General features: G+C 33.7%; 1 protein-coding gene across 5 annotated transcripts in view; it reads left to right on the top strand.

Moving 5' to 3' along the window:
- The window catches only part of LOC139484866 (uncharacterized), a 47,433-nt gene that overhangs the window by 2,200 nt on the left and 22,410 nt on the right, over nucleotides 1-22,823 (top strand). For 3 of the 5 annotated variants that reach the window (XR_011655176.1, XM_071268874.1, XM_071268872.1), the window contains exons 2-5: nucleotides 17,165-17,279; nucleotides 18,727-18,827; nucleotides 19,479-19,690; nucleotides 20,236-20,445. Coding sequence is in view for 4 of the 5 variants with exons in the window: in XM_071268874.1 (XP_071124975.1) it covers nucleotides 17,256-17,279; nucleotides 18,727-18,827; nucleotides 19,479-19,690; nucleotides 20,236-20,445 (547 nt within the window). In the remaining variant the exon portion in view is untranslated. Of the gene's footprint in view, nucleotides 1-15,566; nucleotides 15,678-17,164; nucleotides 17,280-18,726; nucleotides 18,828-19,478; nucleotides 19,691-20,235; nucleotides 20,446-22,823 lie in introns of those variants that run through there. The other 2 variants (XM_071268873.1, XM_071268875.1) reach the window with 2 other exon arrangements.

Raw genomic sequence — 22,823 nt, 5'->3', positions numbered from 1 at the left:
ATAGAAGTCTATGAAATTTTAACACAAGGTTTATGACCACAAAAGGAAGGTTGGGATTGATTTTGGGAGTTTTGGTCCCAACAGTTTAGGAATTAGGGGCCAAAAAATGGGCAAAAATAATAATTTCTCTTGGTTTTTGCACAATAACTTTAGTATAAGTACATATATGTAAACAGAAATCTATGAAATTTGAACACAAGGTTAATATGACCAAAAAAGGAAGGTTGTGATTGATTTTTTGAGTTTTGGTCTAACAGTTTAGGAATTCGGGGCCAAAAGGGTCCAAAATTAAACTTGGTTTGATTTCATAAAAAAATGATTTATTGGGGTTCTTTGATATGTCAACCGTGTATTTAGATTCTTAATTTTTGGTCCTGTTTTCAAATTGGTCTACATTAAGGTTTAAAGGGTCCAAAATTAAACTTAGTTTGATTTTTCCAAAAATTTAATTCTTGTGGTTCTTTGATATGCTGAATCTAAACATGTACTTAGATTTTTGATTATGGACCCAGTTTTCAAGATGGTCCAAATCAGGGTTCAAAATTAAACTTGGTTTGATTTCAACAAAAATGGAAAATGTGGGGTTCTTCAATATGCTGAATCTAACCATGTATTTAGTTTTTTAATATTTGGGCCCAGTTATCAAATTGGTTCACATTGAGGTCTAAAGGGTCAAAAATTGAACATTATTTGATTTCATCAAAAATTGAATTCTTGGGGTTCTTTGATATGCTGAATCTAACCATGTATTTAGATTTTGGATATTCATATATTGGACCATAAAAGGTAAAAGTCTAATTTAAAATTTTTAAGTGTTTAAGTTCTTAGACCACATTCATTCTGTGTCATAACCTATGTTGTGTCAACTATTTAATCACAATCCAAATTTAGAGCTACATGTATATCAAGCTTGAATATTGTGTCGATACTTGCCCCAACTGTTCAGGGTTCGACCTCTGCGGTCGTATAAAGCTGTGCCCTGTGGAGCATCTGGTTGTCTATAAAAAGTTGAAATTTTAAATAAAATGAAGTATCAAGTCTACCCATAATCATAAACAATGTTTACAATGTTTACAAGGTTTGCTTTGTAGATGTTTGAAACATTGTTTCAGCATAATTGCACTTTTTTTTCTAGTAACACTGAGTAATGAGCCCCCTTAAAGATACTTGAACTACAGGAAGATAACCCTTCTCTTCTCTGTAAATACTTGACTGGATATCCTGTGTGTAAATAACAAGTACAATGCAGGACTGTTTCTAAAATCAGATATCATTCATATAATCATGATAATATACGTATGCTAAATGTGGTATGATTTTTGTATGACCCCCATTCTCCCTCTCCATGTCTGTATAATAACATTGGCTTGTTCTGTCTACACTGAGGAGTTTAACCATTTGTGTCAAAAGGATTTAATCTCTCCAAATGTAAATCATATTCAGATATTGCACATGTGTATTTTGATCTGGATTTTTATTCATTGAATAGATTAAAGTAAGAGCCACATTTCCTAAACATTTTGTAACTTGATAATGAAAATATCTATAAGCTGCAAACTTTTTATGGTTATTGTTTAAGTTTTGATAAGATATATTACTTACATGTAAGTTTCATTTGGCCAATTAATTTTACTATTTTTGGTCCTTACTGCTCTTCAACTTAGTGCATTTTGTAGTTGGCCCTATAAATGTTTCAGCTTTATGCGTGACTTTTGAGTCCACAAGCAAGAAGCTCAATTTTTTGAAAAATTTAAGTGGGATTCTGTTGACTTGTAGAGATGAATTTACAAGCCTGAAAGCAATTTTACAAGCCTGAAAGCAATTTAAAAAGCCAATGCCGTCGTACGTGTGGCTAAGGGGGCTCGTGGGTATAAACCAATCTATTTTTTAAAATATAGGATTTCACTATTTTTTTCTATTTAAATAAACTTTATTCTATACTTATAGAAAAATATAAACGATTTAGGGGCCAAAAGGGTCCAAAATTAAACTTTGTTATTATGAATTATTGGGGTTCTTTGATATGCCAAATCTAACCCGTGTATTCAGATTCTTAATTTTTGGTCCTGTTTTTAAATTGATCTACATTAAGGTCCTCAAAGGGTCCAAAATTAAACTTAGCTTGATTTTAACAAAAATAGAATTTTTGATATGCTGAATCTAAACATGTACTTAGATTTTTGATTATGGGCCCAGTTTTCAAGTTTTCAAGTTAAGACTTTTTTTTTATATGAGAATATTAAAATTTGGTTTTAAATGTCAATTTAAGCGTCAAATGACAATTTTCTGTAATTTAGTTTTAAATATATAATTTTTTTTTTATAGAAACCATATATATAAAAAAAAGGGAGATTATCTTTTACTTCCGGTTTAAAAAGTTTTTAATTTCTACAGTCTGCTTCTTTAAACTATGTGCATAATGTGAGTCCCCATCTTGTGTAATCATGGTAATACACTAAGTGATTTGTTTGGCATTTATAAAATCATTTGATAATCCATGTCTCTCTGTTTCATTACTTTAACATTTGATAATCTGTCTGTATGTTTTAAAAATATATGGACTGATTGCCTCTTGTTTGTCTTAGATTGGACCAACATTAAAAATATGATTGCCTCCCCATCTCCCCCCCCCTTAGATTGGGCCAAAATTAAAAATATGATTGCTTCCCCATCTCCCCCCCTTAGGTTGGACCAAAATTAAAAATATAATTGCCTCCCCATCTCTCCCCCCTCAGCAAAATACAAATTTTCTATACATATGTGACATTCAGTAATGTATGATAAATGAGGGCATCTAAATTCTTTTGAGAGCCTATATAAATTTGGGATACTGTTACTTAGATTGAAACTAATCTCTATTTACAGATTTACATATATGTTACCTGAAAAATGGAGCAAAATACGGTTTTTTATACAGTTGATTTTGGGAATCATACCACTTTTAAGTTAAGCCAATATTAACTGATTTTTATAGTTTGTAGTTATGTCCCAATTTAGCACCAATAAAAATGCTTAACCCCATCACCTTTTAAATATGTGCTTGTCCCCAATCAGGAGTATGTAAGCTTAGTGGTTCTGGTTCTTGTTAGTTCTAGCTTGATGGTTCACGTCTTTTTTATTTGTTTTTCCAAAATTATTTTGTTATTAGTCATTGTAAATTATATAGTTATTTGAATTGTTTCACATCTTTCATGTTTGTGACTTAAATAGCTGACTATATGGCATTATGGTATTGGTTTTCTAACTGTTCAAGACCTATAAAGTTCTGGTCATAATGGTTTATCTCCTTTTGTTTTTATACGACCACAAAAATTTTAATTTTTTGGTCGTACAGTATATTGCTATCACGTTGGCGGCGTCGTCGTCGTTGTCGTCGTCGTCCGAATACTTTTAGTTTTCGCACTCTAACTTTAGTAAAAGTGAATAGAAATCAATGAAATTTTAACACAAGGTTTATGACCACAAAAGGAAGGTTGGGATTGATTTTGGGAGTTTTGGTCCCAACATTTTAGGAATTAGGGGCCAAAAAGGGCCCAAATAAGCATTTTCTTGGTTTTCGCACTATAACTTTAGTTTAAGTGAATAGAAATCTATGAAATTTTGACACAAGGTTTATGACCACACAAGGACGGTTGGGATTGATTTTAGGAGTTTTGGTTCCAACAGTTTAGGAATTAAGGGCCAAAAAAGGGCCCAAATAAGCATTATTCTTGGTTTTCGCACAATAACTTTAGTATAAGTAAATAGAAATCTATGAAATTTAAACACAAGGTTTATGACCATAAAAGGAAGGTTGGGTTTGATTTTGGGAGTTTTGGTCCCAACAGTTTAGGAATAAGGGGCCCAACATTTTAGGAATCAGGGGCCAAAAAGGGCCCAAATAAGCATTTTCTTGGTTTTCGCACTATAACTTTAGTTTAAGTGAATAGAAATCTATGAAATTTTGACACAAGGTTTATGACCACAAAAGGACGGTTGGGATTGATTTTGGGAGTTTTGGTTCCAACAGTTTAGGAATTAAGGGCCAAAAAAGGGCCCAAATAAGCATTATTCTTGGTTTTCGCACAATAACTTTAGTATAAGTAAATAGAAATCTATGAAATTTAAACACAAGGTTTATGACCATAAAAGGAAGGTTGGGTTTGATTTTGGGAGTTTTGGTCCCAACATTTTAGGAATTAGGGTCCAAACGGGCCCAAATAAGCATTTTCTTGGTTTTCGCACTATAACTTTAGTTTAAGTGAATAGAAATCTATGAAATTTTGACACAAGGTTTATGACCACAAAAGGACGGTTGGGATTGATTTTGGGAGTTTTGGTTCCAACAGTTTAGGAATTAAGGGCCAAAAAAGGGCCCAAATAAGCATTATTCTTGGTTTTCGCACAATAACTTTAGTATAAGTAAATAGAAATCTATGAAATTTAAACACAAGGTTTATGACCATAAAAGGAAGGTTGGGTTTGATTTTGGGAGTTTTGGTCCCAACAGTTTAGGAACAAGGGGCCCAAAGGGTCCAAATTGAACTTTGTGTGATTTCATCAAAAATTGAATAACTGGGGTTCTTTGATATGCCGAATCTAACTATGTATGTAGATTCTTAATTTTTGGTCCTGTTTTCAAATTGGTCTACATTAAGGTCCAAAGGGTCCAAAATTAAACTTTGTTTGATTTTAACAAAAATTGAATCCTTGGGGTTCTTTGATATGCTGAATTTAAAAATGTACTTAGATTTTTAGATCACCTGGCCCAAAGGGCCAAGTGAGCTTTTCTCACCACTTGGCGTCCGTCGTCCGTCGTCCGTCGTCGTCGTCCGTCGTCCGTCGTCGTCCGTCGTCGTCGTCGTTAACAATTTACATTTTGAACTTCTTCTAGAGAACCACTGAATGGAATGGAACCAAACATGGCATGAATGTTCCTTATGAGGTGCTGACCAAGTGTTGTTACTTTGTAGCCGATCCATCATCCAAGATGGCCGCCAGCGGGGGACTTAGTTTAACATAGGACCCTTTGGGAAATGCATACAAATGACTTCTTTTAGAGAACCACTGAATGGAATAAAACCAAACATGGCATGAATGTTCCTTATGAGGTACTGACCAAGTGTTGTTACTTTGTTGACGATCCATCATCCAAGATGGCTGCTAGCCTGGGACTTAGTTTAACATAGGACCCTATGGGAAATGCATACAAATGACTTCTTTTAGAGAACCACTGAATGGAATAAAACCAAACATAGCATGAATGTTCCTTATGGGGTGCTGACCAAGTGTTGTTACTTTGTAGCCGATCCATCATCCAAGATGGCCGCCAGCAGGGGACTTAGTTTAACATAGGACCCTATGGGAAATGCATACAAATGACTTCTTTTAGAGAACCACTGAATTGAATGAAACCAAACATTGCATGAATGTTCCTTATGAGGTGCTGACCAAGTGTTGTTACTTTGTAGCCGATCCATCATCCAAGATGGCCGCCAGCGGGGGACTTAGTTTAACATAGGACGCTATGGGAAATGCATACAAATGACTTCTTTTAGAGAACCATTGAATGGAATGAAACCAAACATGGCATGAATGTTCCTTATGAGGTGCTGACCAAGTGTTGTTACTTTGTTGCCGATCCATCATCCAAGATGGCCGCCAGCCGGGGACTTAGTTTAACATAAGACCCTATGGGAAATGCATACAAATGACTTCTTTTAGAGAACCACTGAATGGAATAAAACCAAACATAGCATGAATTATCCTTATGGGGTGCTGACCAAGTGTTGTTACTTTGTAGCCGATCCATCATCCAAGATGGCCGCCAGCGGGGGACTTAGTTTAACATAGGACCCTGTGGGAAATGCATACAAATGACTTCTTCTAGAGAACCACTAAATGGAATGAAACCAAACATAGCATGAATGTTCCTTATGGAGTGCTGACCAAGTGTTGTTACTTTGTAGCCGATCCATCATCCAAGATGGCCGCCAGCGGGGGACTTAGTTTAACATAGGACCCTATGGGAAATGCATACAAATGACTTCTTCTAGAGAACCACTAAATGGAATGAAACCAAACATAGCATGAATGTTCCTTATGGAGTGCTGACCAAGTGTTGTTACTTTGTAGCCAATCCATCATCCAAGATGGCCGCCAGCGGGGGACTTAGTTTAACATAGGACCCTATGGAAAATGCATACAAATGACTTCTTTTAGAGAACTACTAAATGGAATGAAATCAAACATGGCATGAATGTTCCTAATGTGGTGGTGACCAAGTGTTGTTACTTTGTAGCCGATCCATTATCCAAGATGGACGCCAGCGGGGGACTTAGTTTAACATAGGACCCTATGGGAAATGCATACAAATGACTTCTTTTAGAGAACAACTGAATGGAATGAAACCAAACATTGCATGAATGTTCCTTATGCCGTGCTGACTATGTGTTGTTTCTTTGTAGCCCATCCATCATCCAAGATGGCCGCCAGCATGGGACTTAGTTTAACATAGGACCCTATGGGAAATGCATACAAATGACTTCTTTTAGAGAACCACTGAATGGAATGAAATCAAACATGGCATGAATGTTCCTAATGTGGTGCTGACCAAGTGTTGTTACTTTGTAGCCGATCCATTATCCAAGATGGCCGCCAGCAGGGACTTAGTTTAACATAGGACCCTATTGGAAATGCATACAAATGACTTCTTTTAGAGAACCACTGAATGGAATAAAACTAAACATTGCATGAATGTTCCTTATGAGGTGCTGACCAAGTGTTGTTACTTTGTAGCAGATCTATCATCCAAGATGGCCGCCAGCAGGGGACTTAGTTTAACATAGGACCCTATGGGAAATGCATACAAATGACTTCTTTTAGAGAACCACTGAATGGAATAAAACCAAACATGGCATGAATGTTCCTTATGAGGTGCTGACCAAGTGTTGTTACTTTGTAGCCGATCCGCCATCCAAGATGGCCGCCAGTGGGGGACTTTTGAAATTAAACATGTTCCTTTCCTTATCAATGAGGTTGTGTTGTCACTTTTAGCCAAATTTTATATTTTTTCATATGATTTCAAAAACCCAAGTAGAATCAGGTGAGCGATACAGGCTCTTGAGAGCCTCTAGTTAATTATTGGCCTAGTTTTCAAGTTGGTCCAAATGGGGGTCCAAAATTAAACTTTGTTTTATTTCATCAAAAATTGAATAAATGGGTTCTTTATATATGCCAAATCTAACTGTGTATGTAGATTCTTAATTTTTGGTCCAGTTTTCAAATTGGTCTACATTAAGGTCCAAAGGGTCCAAAATTAAACTAAGTTTGATTTTAACAAAAAATAAATTATTGGGCTTATTTGATATGCTTTATCTAAACATGTACTTTGATTTTTGATTATGGGCCCAGTTTTCATTTAGTTGGTCCAAATCAGGATTCCATATCAAGTATTGTGCAATAGCAAGAAATTTTCAATTGCAAAGTATTGCACAATAGCAAGAAATATCTAATTGCACAATATTGTGCAATAGCAATTAATTTTCAATTGGAGTTATCTTTCTTTGTATAGAATAGTAGTTGATAATATATGTTGGAAATTTGCCAGACATGACTATGATGTCATTTTCTATTTTTATTTGCCAATAACTTTATGTAAATAAATTCATTGGAAATTTGCCAATATAAAATGTTGCTGATGAAGCTTTTTTAGCTCACCTGGCCCGAAGGGCCAAGTGAGCTTTTCTCACCACTTGGCGTCTGTCGTCCGTCGTCGTCGTCGTTAACAATTTACATTTTGAACTTCTTCTAGAGAACCACTGAATGGAATGGAACCAAACATGGCATGAATGTTCCTTATGAGGTGCTGACCAAGTGTTGTTACTTTGTAGCCGATCCATCATCCAAGATGGCCGCCAGCGGGGGACTTAGTTTAACATAGGACGCTATGGGAAATGCATACAAATGACTTCTTTTAGAGAACCATTGAATGGAATGAAACCAAACATGGCATGAATGTTCCTTATGAGGTGCTGACGAAGTGTTGTTACTTTGTTGCCGATCCATCATCCAAGATGGCCGCCAGCCGGGGACTTAGTTTAACATAAGACCCTATGGGAAATGCATACAAATGACTTCTTTTAGAGAACCACTGAATGGAATAAAACCAAACATAGCATGAATTATCCTTATGGGGTGCTGACCAAGTGTTGTTACTTTGTAGCCGATCCATCATCCAAGATGGCCGCCAGCGGGGGACTTAGTTTAACATAGGACCCTGTGGGAAATGCATACAAATGACTTCTTCTAGAGAACCACTAAATGGAATGAAACCAAACATAGCATGAATGTTCCTTATGGAGTGCTGACCAAGTGTTGTTACTTTGTAGCCGATCCATTATCCAAGATGGCCACCAGCGGGGACTTAGTTTAACATAGGACCCTATTGGAAATGCATACAAATGACTTCTTCTAGTGAACCACTGAATGGAATGAAACCAAACATGGCATGAATGTTCCTTATGTGGTGCTGACCAAGTGTTGTTACTTTGTAGCCGATCCATCATCAAAGATGGCCGCCAGCAGGGGACTTCGTTTAACATAGGACCCTATGGGAAATGCATACAAATGACTTCTTTTAGAGAACCACTGAATGGAATGAAACCAAACATAGCATGAATGTTCCTTATGGGGTGCTGACCAAGTGTTCTTACTTTGTAGCCGATCCATCATCCAAGATGGCCGCCAGCGGGGGACTTAGTTTAACATAGGACCCTATGGGAAATGCATACAAATAACTTCTTTTAGAGAACCACTGAATGGAATGAAACCAAACATGGCATGAATGTTCCTTATGAGGTGCTGACCAAGTGTTGTTACTTTGTTGCTGATCCATCATCCAAGATGGCCGCCATCGTGGGACTTAGTTTAACATAGGACCCTATGGGAAATGCATACAAATGACTTCTTTTAGAGAACCACTGAATGGAATGAAATCAAACATGGCATGAATGTTCCTAATGTGGTGCTGACCAAGTGTTGTTACTTTGTAGCCGATCCATTATCCAAGATTGCCGCCAGCAGGGGACTTAGTTTAACATAGGACCCTATGGGAAATGCATACAAATGACTTCTTTTAGAGAACCACTGAATGGAATACAACCAAACATTGCATGAATGTTCCTTATGAGATGCTGACCAAGTGTTGTTACTTTGTAGCCGATCCATCATCCAAGATGGCCGCCAGCAGGGGACTTAGTTTAACATAGGACCCTGCGGGAAATGCATACAAATGACTTCTTTTAGAGAACCACTGAATGGAATAAAACCAAACATGGCATGAATGTTCCTTATGAGGTGCTGACCAAGTGTTGTTACTTTGTAGCCGATCCGTCATCCAAGATGGCCGACAGTGGGGGACTTTTGAATGAAATTAAACATGTTTCTTTCCTTATAAACATGATAAATGAGGTTGTGTTGTCACTTTTAGTCAAATTTTATATTTTTTTATATGATTTCAAAAATCCAAGTAGAATCAGGTGAGCGATACAGGCTCTTGATGCCTCTAGTTTCCTTATCTTATCTAAAATGTTTTTAGATAATGTATGTTGGACATTTGCCAGACATGACTATGATGTCATTTTCTATTTTTATTTGCCAATAACTTTATGTAAATAACTTCATTGGAAATTTGCCAATATAAAATGTTGCTGATGAAGTTTTTTTTTCCTTATCTTATCTAAAATATTTTTAGCTTAACAGTTGTGTCCATACTTGTTCTCATTTCAGATTTCATAAATAAAAAGAAAATTTCTTCAAACATTTTTTTGACAGGATTAATATTCAGCAGCATAGTGAATTGCTCAAAGGCAAAAAAATTTTTAAGTTCATTAGACCACATCCATTCTGTGTCAGAAACCTATGCTGTGTCAACTATTTAAGTTTAGATTTAAATAAGTTTGAAGAAGAAATCTTTAATTGATTTGTAAAATCTTGACATTTGTTTTGTGTAAAAAACCCATATAATGTCAAAAATTTGATCACAACCCAAATTCAGAGCTGTATCACGCTTAAATGTTTTGTCCATACCTGCCCCAACTGTTCAGAGATCGACCTCTGCGGTCGTATAAAGCTGTGCCCTGCGGAGCACCTGTTTTTTTTTTTATATTAAAGTCATATGAAACCTCAAATTAAAAAAAAATATGCATATGTTTTTTATAACTAAATGGATAGTTTTCATTATACAACTTATGTACATATACTTTTTTCTGAGGAAAATTCTTTAATTTGTCCATATTTAGAAGAAGTTTACTTATTTTTGATTGCTTGCTGCCAGGAAGCAATGCACCGACATATTTTCCGTATGCATAGTGACCTGAGCGTGACCCTCCTCATAAAAATCCAGTGATCACAATACGCATGGATCTGTCATTAAAATAAACAATTATCTGATTATACAAAATGTACATGCTAAACACGTGCTCAATACCCATGCTTTTTGTTATTTGTTTACTATAAGGTGACAATCGGTAAACTTCGGCTTTAAAACACGGCATTTAATGAGCAGCCATATATGTTAAATCATAACAGACAGAGAGAAAAAAAATTGACGATTATAGGATATACATGTATTAGTTCCCGAATTGGATAAACATTATTTTTCACCACTCACTCATTTCTTATGACTTTAAGAGTGCAAACTTCAAAATGAAAAAAAAGACAATTTAATTTATTTATATAAACTGAATTATATTATTGTAGTAGGTGGTTTTCTATGCGTTAATGAATAACACCAACAAGAGCTAAGGGTTCTGATGCTTTATTGTACCAGTATGTAAATACAAGTCTGAAATAGCAATACAACATATATAAATAACAAGCTATTTCATATAACATAAATATAATACTTTTACGAATATCACAGGTTATAATACAGAAATATAGTAAATAATACCTTTAACTGTTATTAACTAAGTAGCAAGTAAAATGTATGTTCAATGTTTACATTCAATGAAATTGACATCGGGTGTCACGTGTACTTTTACAAATGCTTGACCTTTAACTCTACACTAAATCGGAGAGTGCTTTGAAGTTTACGTGTATCTGTGTGTTTGTATTCAATACTGGTTTACCTTACAAACGGTATATAATAAATGTTACATCTACATTTATTAATAATGACTTCATTAAAATATATAATACGTATTATAATTAACTACATAATATCATACAACAATCATAAAGTTGCAAATATAATAATCATAAAGACTTATGATGTCAATATTGTCGATTCGTTAAAAGCTCCAAATTAACGGGAGGTAAGTCATGTTTACAATACAATATAAAAAATGCTAAACTATAAATAAATATACTCTTACCACTTGTGGAGTGAGTTGTACTGATAAGGTTAACGGCACATCATATACACATCACAATCATGTGTTCTACATAATTACAATACATGGAGTCCTGAAACCAAAATACGAACATAAATACTCGGACTCTAATTATAAAAATATACAACGTAACAAATATTCTTTACGCATTCATATTTGTACTTGGTAAAAACTATTTACTACAAAACTATTACTTTATATAAATGGAAACACTTTTCCGTCTTTCACTTAATAAGCCGTCATTTATAAAATATAGACTATTCATGACAATAATCAAATAGTAATGTACGCAAATTAACAATACAATTCTACCGTGGCAAATAAACCGTAGATTATAAAATCATATACTTCTAGCTTAATAAAATACTATCATGTACATCTCGTGTACTTGTGTTACATACATGCGATACGAGGAGAACGTTACAAAACAAAATAGAAACTTTACTAGAATATCATTTACGTGAAAAATACAAATAATGTTAATAAAGAAGTAACTTACAGTATTCTATAATAATGTTGTCCAAAATATATAAGGTTTACAGGTAAACTATATATGGTCAATATAATCAGACCATAAATTCAATGGACTGTCATGGCTATCGTCCCGTGGAAAAGTACAGGTACAAAACAAAGGAAATTAAACTTGACCGCGAAATATTAACAACCAATCAGATACAATGATTTAAGTAAATCCCTAATGAATATTCTTAGAAAATAACGTGAATATTACTATACATAAAAATAGGGTTTGCAAGTAATAATTTAAACTGAATATACAATATTCAAATACGTAATTAAGCTTTATAATAAATATAGTAATTAAATAAATGATTTTTACAATATATAAAATTATTATAAAAATCACTCTGCTACATTCTCCCCGCTGTAGGAAAATGACTTCCACGTCATTCCAGACTGTTTCCCCCTTCACTGAAGGTTGACGTCCTCGGCAAGCCATTAACCAGTTCGCATGATGTCGAGGATGGTTCTTGACAACTCAATCTCTAAGCCTTTAAATCTTCCTTTTCTTGCTTCAGACTCCAACCAGTGAATCCTCATTAACCAATCAGGCTGTTGGATAGTAGTAGCCTGCTTGGATACAACATAGTCCTCCAGGTATTTCGGTTGTTTCCTTTCCCTCTGAGGTCTAGTTGATACTGGTGGGTCGCGTGGTGGTGTCGGTAATATACGTCTTCTTCTTTGTTGTTGTTCCGGAGCTATTGTGGGTTCGTCTGCCTCTCCTAGTGATAAGTCTGTTGGCGCACTCTCATTTCGATCAATAGAAGTGTTTTCTTCAATAGTCTGAGCAGTCGCTTCTTCAGGTTCCTCATCACTCACAGGGTTTGGTTCTGCAGCTGTAATAATGTCCACAGGAAGAGCGTCCCCTCCTAAACCAGTTCCCTGCTGATCACTACTCTCAGCTCCATCATGGCCGTCACCAGTGAAACCAAGAGTTCCTTCTTCTTGTAGGTCCACAACTGGTACATCACTGTTAGTGTTGTCCTGTGTATCCTGATCAAGTATATAATATCCATACTCCTGCTCCGACTCCTCATCTGATACTTCATCAGTGGTCCTGTTCTCACTGTTCCCTTCAGATTTCGTCGGTTCCTCGGGCTGCTTCTTTCTTCTTTGCCTGGGCGCAGGACGTTTCTCTTTTTTATCTGTATCTCTTACAGTTGGCAGATCTCCAATAGGCAAGAAAAGATTCCTATGTAAAGTCCTCTTTCTTCCTTCTTTATTTTCTTTCTGAACCACGTATACTGGTATTCCACAATTAGGCTGACTAATTATACAGTACGGGTCATCTTCCCACCTATCTGCTAACTTGTGCTTTCCATCAAAAGCTAGAGCCTTGACTAAAACTCTATCTCCCGGTTTCAGCACAGCTCCTTTTACTTTTTGGTCGTAGTGTGTCTTCTGTCGTTTCTGGGCAGCAAAGATGTTTCTTGTTGCTGTGTCATATGCCTTACGAAGTCTTTCTTGCATTTCTTCTGCATACTTAGTTGTAGTAATGGGTTCAGCTTCATCTCCAATTCCAAAAGCGATGTCGATAGGTAGCTTTGGTTGTCTTCCGAACATCAGATAGTAAGGAGAGAATCCAGTTGATGTTTGACGAGTGCAATTGTAAGCATGGACAAGACCAGCAACATGCGACTTCCAATCTTTCTTCTGGACGTTCTCTAGTGTTCCAAGCATACCAAGTAACGTCCTATTGAAACGTTCAGTGATGTCATTGCCCATTGGATGATACGGTGTTGTTCGTGACTTAGTCATACCAGTGATGTTACATAATTCCTTAATGATTTTGGATCCAAAGTTGGCACCTTGATCGGAATGTATTCTTTCTGGCAAACCATAGTGGACGACAAAGTTGTTAAAGAATGCGTCTGCAGTTGTTTTTGCTGTCTGGTTTCTTGTTGGTATTGCCAAGGCATATCGAGTGAAGTGGTCTGTTATAACTAGTATGTTCTCAAATCCACCTGTAGATCTTTCAAGTGAGAGATAGTCCATACATACTAACTCGAGAGGTTGTGTCGTCTCGATGCTAATGAGAGGTGCTCTGTGACTTGCAGGTTGCTTTCGTCGAATACATCTGTCGCAATTCGATATCCAGTTGTCAACATCTCGATTCATTCCAAACCAAACAAACCGATCTCTAACCAATGATACTGTTTTGTCTCTGCCTTGATGTCCCATCTCATCGTGTAATGCTGTAAGTACTTTGGAAATGCAGACTTCAGGTAATACAAGTTGTTTATGTTGTTCCCCATACTTCTAGCTTAATAAAATACTATCATGTACATCTCGTGTACTTGTGTTACATACATGCGATACGAGGAGAACGTTACAAAACAAAATAGAAACTTTACTAGAATATCATTTACGTGAAAAATACAAATAATGTTAATAAAGAAGTAACTTACAGTATTCTATAATAATGTTGTCCAAAATATATAAGGTTTACAGGTAAACTATATATGGTCAATATAATCAGACCATAAATTCAATGGACTGTCATGGCTATCGTCCCGTGGAAAAGTACAGGTACAAAACAAAGGAAATTAAACTTGACCGCGAAATATTAACAACCAATCAGATACAATGATTTAAGTAAATCCCTAATGAATATTCATAGAAAATAACGTGAATATTACTATACATAAAAATAGGGTTTGCAAGTAATAATTTAAACTGAATATACAATATTCAAATACGTAATTAAGCTTTATAATAAATATAGTAATTAAATAAATGATTTTTACAATATATAAAATTATTATAAAAATCACTCTGCTACATTATTAATCATGAAAAAGAAAACAGTTGATAAATATTTCCAACATCTACCAATGTTTTACTAGTCTTGAGAATTAACAGTTGAATATGTACCGGGTACATTAGAAAGAAGCACAAAGATATTATCATATACCATGTATACCTGTATTGACTACTACAGGTTGATAAATACTAGGGGAGGTAATTCACTGCCTAACCTTGTGTCGTGCAGATTCATATTATGATCAAGAACTATTTAATATAATCGAAAATTTAATTTTTAAGGATTAAATAAATTAAATGAGAAGCTCTAAAGATAACTTCCACAAACATGACAAATGCATTTACATTTTAAAAAAATTACGTGAAATTCAACATTAAATGACTTTGACAATTCAGCACATTGTAGGAAGCAATTATGTTTGAATATATGACAATTTCCGAGAAGAAAAGGGAAAATTCAATTTACTGATAATACTGGGTATTTGATTTATGAACTTTTCAACAGAATTCAAAATCTATTTTACATATATCTATACAGATATGTAATCAATATCAAACTTTAATAGTGGAAATATTTAAAACCAAAATTAAGCAAAGGTAATACAACTACAAATTTCCCCAAAATATATCACAAATAAATTTCTGAAATATGTTTTATTTGTTCCAGTTATCTGAAACTTTTTCAAACTTTAGCATGTTTAGGGGAATTTTAATCAGATTTTAGATGAAATTGGTAAATTTCAATAACAACAAAATTTTTGTTTTGTAAATTGTGTTTTTGACTTCCTTAATTAGCCTGTTATAAAAAGAGGAAATTATTTTATTCAGAAAATTATGGACCAATGTCATTTCTTAAACATTGTTAAAGAAGGAAGTTTATAAATAAATCTATCTTTCCCCTGTATGTTTACAATACTGTTTACAAATTGTTATGAATACATCTAAACATACATTTAAATTTTTATAAGGAAAAGGTAGAAGGTAAAAGCTGGGACATAATAAACTCTTCCAATGTTAAAGGTAAGGAGGGTTGAAACTGAAACCTGTTCAGATGGTTTTGATAAAAATTCCTCTGAGCAAAAATAAGTCATTAATACATGTAATATTAACATGATAAAATGGAAGGAAATATGAAATTTTTATGTATATTGAATACAGTTTCACAGACTTAATTATCACAAAGTATTGTGGGTTTCGGGGGTGTAAATCTTTTCTTTTTCACCTGATTGATTATGACTAAGGGATTTCCCATGGCAAACGCTCAGGACCACAAAAAATGTGTGTGATAATCGCGAGCTTTCTGATAAATATAGATATATACATACATGTAGAAATAAATATTGCTATTTTAAAGACTGATTTTCTTATGCTATAATTGAGAGGAAGGTATTTTAGGAAATGTCCATTAGTCGTGACATTCAGTTTCTATTATATATATTTCATTCTAAATCATTGGCGGATCCAGATATTTTCATAAAGGGGCCCACTGACTTACTAAGAAAGGACCAGTTCCAGTCATGCTTCAGTGATTCCCTATGTAATTAAGCAATCTCAATTTTTTTCCAAAAAAAGGGGGGCTCAGGCACTAAATCAGCCCAGTGAAGTTGCTTTATATGAGAAATCTTAAGTTTTTTATGTGGTTTTAATTAAAGGACTGCATGTTTGGCTATGGGAAGATTTTTTGCAATGAAATCATCTTGGTTTGTTATTTTTTTTTTAATAATAATGTCCACTTGTTATATTTTCTTTTGATGGATTGTAATATTTATATAAATTACTTATCAAAGATATATTATCTAGAATTTGTGTATATTGAACGACATAATGAAAACGGTTTCAAATTAGACCAAAAAGCAATTCATGATATTATTATGATACATGTACATGTACTATAATTTTAGTTCAATTCTTAATATATTGAATGATATAAAAACTAAGAAATCTGAGATCAGCATGTAAACATGGTAAAATAAACCAAAAGAAAAATAGTATTTAATGAGCTTTATTGAAACTGATAACTATATGACTATGTGATGTATGTAGTACATTTGTAATCAGATTACAACATGAGTAATCCTTTGCATTGTTGTACATAAACTTATGTATAGGTTAGAAACATATATGTACCAATGTACTTGGAATTCACATGCATGTACATGTAGGTGTGTAGGTGCCATAACTACTATCTATTTCAGAGAAACAATTAGAATGAACAATTTGTGGGGAATTTACTATTCATTGTAAACTTACTAATCTTCCTCATACATGGTAAATAACATTTATTAACAGTTTTGTCGTAAAACAGTCACCAACTATTAAAAATTGAAGATGTTTTCATAAAATTCATATTTGTACTTTGACATGCTGAACAAAAAAACAATTTTTTTAACAATCTAGATATAACTCCACAGGTCTTTAAATGTTTACAAACTTTTCATAGATTGTTTAAATTTTTCCTTGTTTTGAAATGGCCTATTATTTCAAATGACAAATTTAATATTTTTCAGAATTTGTGTATATATCGTGATTATCGTGCAGACATGAACATGATGAAAGTTTGGTATGTGATATGTTTATAAGTCTTCCAAGAAAAGATGTATGATAATGGTAATACTAGACTATGTAAGTATATTTAAAATTATTATCTTTTTTTATTGTCATACATGTATGACTGGCATTCATCTATTAATTCCTTGTAACAATTACTTTCTCCTCAAAAATTGTGTGTGTGATTTTCAATATCATTTCATTATATCTGATGCCTAATATTTAGCAGTTAACAATACACCTTATCGCTATTTGTCCGCCATTGCTGGAAATCACACAGGTTCCCGTAAAATTTTGACGTCATAAAACAAAATGTCTGACGCCACAATGGAAAAGTGATTGTTGTTGACGTCAAAAGTTCAAGCGGACGGGTCAGCCGGGAATAGCGATAAGGTGTATATATTCATTATAATCATTAGAAATCACATCTTTAGTTTATCATTGTTTGTATGTATAGCTTCATTCATGCATTTATAGTTACTAACATGCAATCAAAACGTACTTAATTAATACTTTGTTATATGAATCAAAAACAGGAATATTTGAAACTAAAACTTTAGGTAAAATACAAACTCCCACCTGACCAAAATTTGTGGTTCAGGAAGTATTTTATATCCTGATTTACATATTGATAATTTCAAATGATAAATTATTAATCCATTAACTACCATGCATCCAAGCTTAGCCTTATCCCATCCCCTCAAAAGAAAAACTTTAATCTTAATGAAAAAATATTCTTCATTATCACTGAACTAGTATATATTTGTTTTGGGGCCAGCTGAAGGACGCCTCCGGGTGCGGGAATTTTTCGCTACAAAATGAAGACCTAGCTGTTGGTGACCTTCTGCTGTTGTTTTTTTCTATGGTCAGGTTGTTGTCTCTTTGGCACATTCCCCATTTCCATTCTCAATTTTATCTATCATTGTTCCACTCTCTAAATGAGACTTTAAAAAAGTACATATTTTAGTGATTTTGCCTTTCCAACTGTTGAGTGGGATATCAACTAAGGCCAAAATAAAAGATATATGTGTGGTTCCAGTTACCCTACCTACCCAACTATTTGACCATCTCATTGGTCTTGTGCCAGTTGTGCAAGGTTGTGGGTTGATTTCAAGCCTGCAGGTCAAACCAGATACTTTAACATTTCCTGCTCCTCCCCTACACAAACAACATTTAAAGGTATTATTAGGGAATATGACTGGTCAGCTAGAAGTCAAAATAATGTGTCCACCGGGGGTGACTTGTCTTCTTCGCTACTTTTACCTTTGAACTAACACTTTGATAATCTGGCATAGTGTGCCAGTCTAGAACAAAGCAGGATTATTTTGTATCTATGCATCCAATGTTTATTATATATTCAAAATAGCAATGTAACATGAATTTTGATGTTATTGGATTTGTTCATACAATCTTACTGCATCTAACTGTGCTGCATAACATAATCAACTAACTGTTCACAGTGAAACATTTTAAGCCAATTAAAACTTCTTGTTTTTAAAGTATTTATATTATTCTCTTTCAGTTCACAACCACTTCAGTTTATTCCATAGGCATTATATTTCTTTGGATTATCTCCCTTTCATCAGCTGATTACAATTTGGTGAATGGTGAAACAGGAAAATAGTAAGTTTCTTTTTTAACTTATTGAGCATGTACTTATTCAATATTATACCTGCCAACCTTTAAAATTTCCATGTGGGCTTTTAAGAGCTGGAGGACTTTTAAAGTGCTCTTCTTGTCGTGTCACATTAGTGTTTTTAATCTACTACTATATTATTTAAATGAGTTAACATGTGCTTTAAGATATCCTTTTATCTCATTTGAAAACCTGTAATTTGAATTGTTCAGTTTATTTAATCAATATTCAGATCAACACATCTCATAAGGGAAATTCACCATATATTGTGAAAGTTGACAGGGTCTGCAATACACAACAGACTCTCTTCACAGGCTGTGAGCACAAATGTACAGAAAACATGTTAATAATACCAGACTGTTAGAGCTATAACAAGTAGAAAATGCATCTTAAATCTTTACAGTAAACATAAAAAGAAGACAAGATTTCAAAATTGTTTAAACAGTTAGCAATAAAGTGTGGTTAAAATATCTATTCATAGTTGAGGCTCCATATAGCAGTTAGTTGCAAGTTTTGTGAAAGATAAAACAAGTAATTCACAGGCTAATTGCAGTGTAACAGTTGTCTTCCTCATTCAGAAAAGCACAGTTATTAAATGTTTTTGTATGTTTATCAGATCTCTTTGATTTATTGTATAGTCGATGGTTTGACACAGCAGCACAGATCCATAGAGTATGCTGTTATTGTCCTATTGAAGCAGTGAGTTCGGACAAATATAATGATGCCTTTCAAGTAGGAGAAGATGAAAGTCGTGATTCTTGTAATGCTACGGAAGACGAAGTAAAACAGACAGGAAAGTGGCCTTTCTGTATATGTGAACACAAGATGGGACTGAAACCAGAGTTTATAGGTAAACATTAATCATCAAGATAATTTTAGGTAATAAAGTTGCCTTTTTTAACAGATTTATTTTGTGACTGTCATATGTCATTGTCCTTGAACTCATTTTCATGGTCATGATGAAGACTGTAAATCTTTGTAGGAGTGATTGCACTTAAATGAGGATTTTATTTACTCTCTTTTGTGTTTTGAGCAGAAACTAAAGAAGATAGAGAGATACTGATCAAAATAGACCATGGTAAATGATCAGCATTTAATGTGACAAGATCATCAAAACACAGATTTTTGTCATTAATTCTATTCTGGTCTACAATGTTGATGGATGTTCTTAGTTAGATGATCAAGGGTGAGCAACACGGGCTTTTTAAACCGTATAGTTTATCATTATTATTTTTGCCATATGAGACACTTTACATGATTACTGGATTATTTTATCTATTTAATTTGGAATTTAGTCCAGCTGTTTTTGATGTATCAACATCTGTATCTTCAAACTTTTAATACAATGTAAGCGTTTTCAATCATTCAAATATACAACTATGTTTATTTTTACAGGATGTGTCCTGCCAAATATCAGTCGTGTAGAATGGACCTGTGACAATGTATTCACATCACTCAATGTTAGTGTTTATACAACATGTAAACCTAGGTGTACTAAAGACAGTATGGTTCTAGTTAATCCTGGGGCTAAGGCATATAGGTGTGGAGAGAACAAAACATGGGACAACCAACCAAAATCTGTTTACTGCCAAGAAAAAACTGAAGGTATATACTTTAAGTTAAGATAAATGAACTTGACAATCATACCACATCTTCTTTTTTATTATTGAAAACATTTCTTGAATAATACTGATAAAAATTGTTTTAACTCATTCCTTGGTCAAAAAGTTTTGATTCCCTTGGCTTTATGATATTACAGATGTACATTTAAGATCACTCAGCCAATCTAGGTATGTGATATATTGCCATTATTGTGCATACTAAATTGGCATTGATATACTTCACTTTAGACAACAAAGCCATTTTTGAGGATACTATTGCTGTCAAGCAATCTGTAGACTTTTACCATTGGCTCCTTTCCAAGTCTCCTGCTCCAACTGTTTTGTGTTTTATATTAAGAAACAACTCAGGTTCTTAAGATTGTGTGTGATAGGGTAATTTGTGTTGCTTATTTAACGTGCAACATTTAACATAAAATGTAGATATTAACTTTATTAAAGAAGTAGAAGAAGAGACAAAATGGGGTCTTCTATATTCATCCACACCAATAAACTACATACCACTTGTTGCTTGCTGTTGATCAAATGTTTAAAAAAAAAAATTCATTTACAATTTACATATATATTCAAATAATCATCAGATGTGTTTAATAGCGAATTGTTCCAGTTACGATAAATAAGAATAAGGCTGAGATGATCAATAATGAACCTGCATGTAGCTATTAAAAGATAAACCTAGATTATCATGTGAATAGACTGTTCTATTCAACAACATGTTCAAGTTGTGAACATATATCTTAAAACTTCATGGAATATAAGCCTTGCAACAATCAAATGCCAGTGTCCAAAGCAAATCTAGAAGAAGAAAATTGCATTTGTCTGTGTATAACTAATAATTAGACTTGGTTGATTTTTATTTAGCTGTAAACTTTTAGTCTACGATTAAGGGTTTCCTAGGAGTTATTTTACTAATATGACTTTTCCCAATTTCATGAAATTTTAGAAAACAACCTAGATTGGGACAATTTTAGTATCTGTATAGTTTTTCATTCTTATTTTTATAATCAATGATGAATTGTATATCTTAATCAAACTTTTATCGAATGTAATGAGCCTAAATGTACAGTTGTAATTGCATCTGGAGAAAAAAGACTGAATGATTTTATACTGACATCAGTAAATGCCAGAATAAACTAATTTACCAACAATACCAGGCTGATATTTTGGTAGAATTGCATTTTGGCTACATCATGTAATGACTCATCAGTACTTTAAGAAAGCTAAATCAAGTATGAAGTTGAACCCTTTAAGATATTTGGTTGAATTGAATTCTGCCAATCATATTTTTTACAACTGAAAAGATAGAAAAACTTATTTTTTTTTCTAAAATGAATTGAATGGGCCAAAATACAGCAATAATTTCATGAAATTGCATTGCCTTTAAAATACCTTTCCATAGACAATCAGGTGAAAACACAGATAATTTAAAAAATTGTCTGTACCAAACAAGTAAAGCATGGTAATTCAAGATACTGTTTTTCAAAAAGCTTTTATACAAGGTAGAATTTATAATTCTAAAAATCTATTGTCATTAAAATTTCTGCATTTTTAAACACATATTGGACATTTTTTGTCATATGAACTCTAAAGCAACTGTTGGCCCAACAGATTGATATTTATATAGGCTTGCACAAATGTATTTGAAGAATGTTTAGATTGAATAGAATAGGGAATGCATGTGCAGTTTAATGATTTATGAGAAAGAATAGTAATATCAGTGAAAATGGTGATTTTATCCCTCTGAGTGATTCAGCTCTTTGATTATAGACATGACAGAAATACTATGAAAGGAAGGTTTTCTAAAAAAATCCCTGTTTTATTCAAATTGGATAAATTAGATAGCAAGAAGTGCCAGTAGACTTTGATTCAATTTGTAAGGCATAAATGACTTGAAGACCCTTTACAAGTTATCCTCAATAAATGTTGATTGGTTGACAAATACATGTATGTCATATTCTTTAATTTATGCAAAAGTTTTTTCCTCAGCCTTATATTGCATGTTTGTTGTCAAGTTTAGCATAGAACTCTAGTAATGTAGCAAGACATATGCATATGTTCCAGACCGTATGAGTATTTGGACCATACGCGTACAGTCTGGACCGTATGCGTACTTTTTCAATATACGCATACGGTCGGACTGTACGCGTACGGTCTGACTAATATTAAGAATTTGGTCAAGTTTATTAGATACAAATGTATATAACAGATCAACATAACTTATATCTCAAATTAATATAAAAAGTTGAATAGTTATTGAAATAAAAACATAATATTTAAACTATTTGTAAAAAATCAGGCTTATTTAATCTATTAATCTCCTGTACTTAGCATGTCAGTAATTCATTAATTACAGCCGAGTATGCT

This window comes from Mytilus edulis, chromosome 8, assembly GCF_963676685.1.
Source record: "Mytilus edulis chromosome 8, xbMytEdul2.2, whole genome shotgun sequence".
Lineage (NCBI taxonomy): Eukaryota > Metazoa > Mollusca > Bivalvia > Mytilida > Mytilidae > Mytilus > Mytilus edulis.
The sequence above is the reverse complement of the archived record's forward strand: the minus strand, read 5'-3'. Positions and strand labels throughout refer to the sequence as shown.